Here is a 4,333-nt window from a genome sequence, read left to right on the forward strand (position 1 = left end):
CCTGCTCTCAAAAGGATGAATGCAATGTACGAAGTTCTAAGGTCCTACTTCTTTTCCTTTGATAAACTACCACTGCTTCTGAAAAATTTCTTTACTAATCCAGTTTCAGAGCTAATAGCCACATTTCTAGAATGTCAATTTGAAATGTTTTATGCAACAATTTGTGCTATAGAAGGTGATAAAGTCACTCTTGCTGAAGCTAAATCTATTATTGAAAGCCTCTTAGAGAAACTTCAGTCCAGATGAGATAACAATTTTGCAACATGAGAAGAAGTCCTTACTGAAAACATTAATTGAAGAGTTATGCTAATTATGATTAAGATTACATTATAATAAATATATTTTAATTGAAATTGTGTGTTTCTTCCCTCAGTATTACGAGTCCTAGTTCACAAGAATATCCAAAGTGGACAAAAATATAAGTAATTAAGGACCAGATAAGCGTGTTTTTTAACTGATAATTATGGAAACATGTAATCTATTGTATAATCCACTTAACTTAGGTTCAAAGAATAGATAGAGAAGCAAATTTTTATCCATTGTTTGTAGAAAGTAATGTCTGTTTAATCAAGGTAAAAATATGTTAATAACTTAGTTATATTGCTATACTTGGACCAGAAGTTTTGTTTACTAAATATAGGTGTCTGCTAAATCCAGGTTTCACTGTATTAATTTATTACATTTAAGTCATTGGATGCATTGCCTGATAAAACTTCTTCAGTTAGGCTGCTGAAAGTTGATTAATTTATTTTTGATTTTGAAAAAAAAAGCCAGTTCTACTGCTATGTTGCTGTTTTTAAAATGCCTATTTTTATAAAAATCAAAATGTTTACTCAAAAATGACAAAACTGTAAATGAAGTTACAAAATTTAAGACAGTCAAATGACACATAATTCTATCTAAAAAATTTTACAAATACTTTGTTTTGTAGCAGCCATCTTAAATTTTGTTTTCAACACTCCCAAATTTTACCACACTTGGCATCTAATTTAAAATGGAAGTTGTTAAACTGTCTTTGAACAAAGCTGTTTTATGTGTTTTTATCAGACAATGCACCTATTATAAATATAATGATAATTTTAAATGCTACATACAGGAGTTGAAGTTATGTTTTTCATATTTCCAACACTTTCTGGTGGAGCTTCTTTTTCCATTGGAATCCATGCTTTATTATAAAATTTATCACTAAAATATTTTTTACATGGGAAAATAAAATCAGATTGATATCTATCATATAATTTAGCAGTTAATGGATACGATGTACATTTGATGAGCTTTTGGGCTTCAAGACACAATAACAATTCTTTAATCCATTGTGGATTCCCTTTAGCATGCTTTATTAAAAAGCTATAATATATAAATTCTCTCTTTATGATTCAATTTTAAATATAAAAAAAAGCTTTTAAATTTTAAAATGTTTTTCAAAATTATATTTCAAAATCTAACCTTAAATTATAAATTATCTAACTTAAAAAATTTCTTACTCATTTATTTTCTTATGAATTCCAATAACATTAAGAAAATGACAGGCAATTATTCCTGTAAAATTTGACTCAAGAGGCTGCAAAATAATGGTTGTAACTTGACCTTTCATTATTTTCTTAACAACACTTCTGTTAAAACCAGTCACACTAGTTGCTACTATACAAATAAGATGATGATAAGCACGAGCAGCATTGTATAACAATTTCCAAGAATCATCATCCATATTATGTGCATCATCAATTGCTATAAAAAGTGGCTGAGTTTCCATTAACTAAAATTTAAAACCAAAAATAAGTAAACATATATTTATTGAATATATGTTAAGGGATATTTTATCATTAAAATATTTTAAACTTGGAAATATGAAATCAGATTAATATCTATCATATAATTTAATTGTTACTGGATATGATGTTAGTGATGAAAATAATATGTGATGTGTATGGCTGTTGTCTTTCATCAAGTAAGTATATTTAGTGAGAGTTTCTTGGAGTAACTTTATGAGAATGTTAATTAATTCTGTTTCTATAGTGTCACTCGTAACTCATTACATTGCTAATGTTTTCATTGGTCATCATGTTACACTGTGTATGTTTTCAAGAGTGACTCCTTTTGAAGTACTGTCAATGAGAATGCAATTTTTTGTGCAATTTAATGTTTGGCGATGTTATTGTGTCTGTTCTGCAACTTTTTATTTGATATGTTCAAGCATTATGTATGGAATAAGATTGTTTTGTATAATTGTTCTTTTCAGATCAAAACTCTTCTGTTCTGTAACAGTAAGATGTAGGCATTTTTGTATGTAGTTGTTATGTAGTCTCTGTGTGTATGCACTTATATCTATTTCTAATTTTGTGATGTTGTAGTAGGTACAGATGAGGAATTTGTTTGTATCTTAAGTATTGTATCTTTTGTTTAAGTTGCTTTGTGGCATATATCTCCATGTGTGCTTGAGCAGTATACATATTTAAAACATGGATTTTCCCACACTCCATTCAACATCTTTCTGTTGATATGTCAGGTTCAACTCAGCCATTTCAAATTAAATACACAACAGTTGGCAATGAGGTAAAGATCACGAACTAACTTATCAAACAAACATTTATCAAACATGATTCTGAGCCATTATTGTCAATGCATTCGACTGTGAGTATATCCGCTTATCATTAATTTTTTATTTCTTTCCATCGTTCCAAGTTTTCCTTGTCTCTGGATATCAAAATGAATCAGGAGCAACTGCAACTCCTAATCAAATCCTATGAATAAAAATCAACAAATGCTCATAAACTGATCATTATCAGTTCAACTGTCTAGAAACCTTCTGTAGGCAGAGGAAACAACAATCAACCTCAAACCATTATCAATATTTCCCACATACTTCCCTTTAAAAACTTCAATCTGAAGAAGGAAACATTCAAAATATTATCATCAATGCTTTGAAAACTGTATAACAATGAAAGAATTTTTTCAAGATAAGAAGAAAAGTGCTCAAATGTTGCTCAACTTCATAAGTGCAACAAATTATAACATCCTAGCATTTTTTTGTTATCTCTATAGAAGTGGTTTGCTTATAAACCTATAGCTAAATGTTTGTAACTCAGCCATTCCTAACATAGGGAACAAATGCTGTCTAACAGCCACCATTCTGAGTCAGATGCTGCTTGTGAGTTACTCTTTGCTTTATTTATCCCTGTAAAACTTACTAGCATGAGTGCCCACCATGTTTGATGTTTATATTCTCATCAGTAGCATATACGGTTCATTGAAACTACTGAGCTCTCTCATCTCAACAAAATGGTGACTAACAAGAGAGATATTATTATTAATACTCTTTACTACTTCAATAAATACAAAAATTATATTTTTTATAAATTTACCTTTTGAAACATTGCTAGCAATAAATCAAATAGCATATTTTTCACTGTTGTTTGGTCTTGTGGAAGTGGTTCCTTTGGATAAGGAAACTATTTTAAAAAAATCAAAATTAACTGAGTTTTAATAAACCAAATATATCTATGAATAATTCAAATTACAGACAATTTCAATTAGAAATTTTTACTGTTTAAGTTTATTACTAATATAAAAAAAATTATTACAGACAAAAAAAACACTATATATTTAATACTTAAAAAATTTGTATTTGAATATATAATAACAAAATTTGGAAAAATCCAAGAAAACAATGGTTTGAACACTTGTAAATTTAGTAAATTCTAATAAAACTTAATATATAATCTGAATATTCTGAGATTAAATTTTTTAAAATCCACATAAATTTTATCTATACTAATATTATAAAGAGGTAATGTTTGTATGTATGTATGTATGTAAGTTTCTTTGCAGCAGGTAATCTCCGAAACTACTCACCCAATTTCAAAAATTCTTTCACCAATATTTAGAATGGAACCTCGGGGTGGACATAGGCTGTATATTATTCCGTTAAACATTCATATAAATTAAATGATATCATCTATGGTTAAGGCTTTTTTGTCCAACAGATGGCGCTACAAGTACGACACCCTAAGTTTGCTTTTCTGTGAGATGCTTTTCTGTGAAAATGAACTAAAGCGGATCATCTTCTATCTATCAATATAAATAAAAATGTAATGTTCATTTGTTCCTACCGATTCCTTTGAAATTTTGACATAACACTGCATTCGAATATGCACATGTTCGAATGCATGTGCATATTCATCTAATGAACTGTAAGAAAAAAACTTTCCAGAAAACTGAAGGGAGATGGTTAAGATTAAGGCTTACGGCTTCTATTTATACTATTTTAGATGCGGGTTTTTGCGTTTTTGATTGCGTTTTAATAGGGTACGTCAACAGAATGTACACTAAGAAG

The 4,333-nt window shown here is 28.8% G+C and overlaps 1 protein-coding gene across 1 annotated transcript; it reads right to left on the reverse strand.

Moving 5' to 3' along the window:
* Nucleotides 1–301: 301 nt before the first annotated feature.
* LOC111635344 lies at nt 302–3,459 on the reverse strand. Its single transcript, XM_023380282.1, has 3 exons — nt 3,363–3,459; nt 1,485–1,756; nt 302–1,347 (listed from the first exon to the last, which is right to left on the reverse strand). Exons 1-3 carry the CDS (start codon nt 3,396–3,398, stop codon nt 1,080–1,082), a joined length of 576 nt encoding a protein of 191 aa, XP_023236050.1. The 5' UTR covers nt 3,399–3,459; the 3' UTR covers nt 302–1,079.
* Nucleotides 3,460–4,333: the final 874 nt, after the last annotated feature.

Source organism: Centruroides sculpturatus, unplaced genomic scaffold (genome assembly GCF_000671375.1).
Source record: "Centruroides sculpturatus isolate CEXI.00-Female unplaced genomic scaffold, Cexi_2.0 scaffold784, whole genome shotgun sequence".
Taxonomy (NCBI): Eukaryota; Metazoa; Arthropoda; class Arachnida; order Scorpiones; family Buthidae; genus Centruroides; species Centruroides sculpturatus.

Bases quoted from the DNA above. Each gene is read 5' to 3' on its own strand.
- LOC111635344 (XM_023380282.1), bottom strand. From the start codon at position 3,398: ATGCTATTTGATTTATTGCTAGCAATGTTTCAAAAG. The intron at 1,757-3,362 runs GTAAATTTATAA...TTTAAATTTTAG, and splicing joins TGCTAGCAATGTTTCAAAAG to TTAATGGAAACTCAGCCACT. The intron at 1,348-1,484 runs GTAAGAAATTTT...TATATATTATAG, and splicing joins ATTCATAAGAAAATAAATGA to CTTTTTAATAAAGCATGCTA.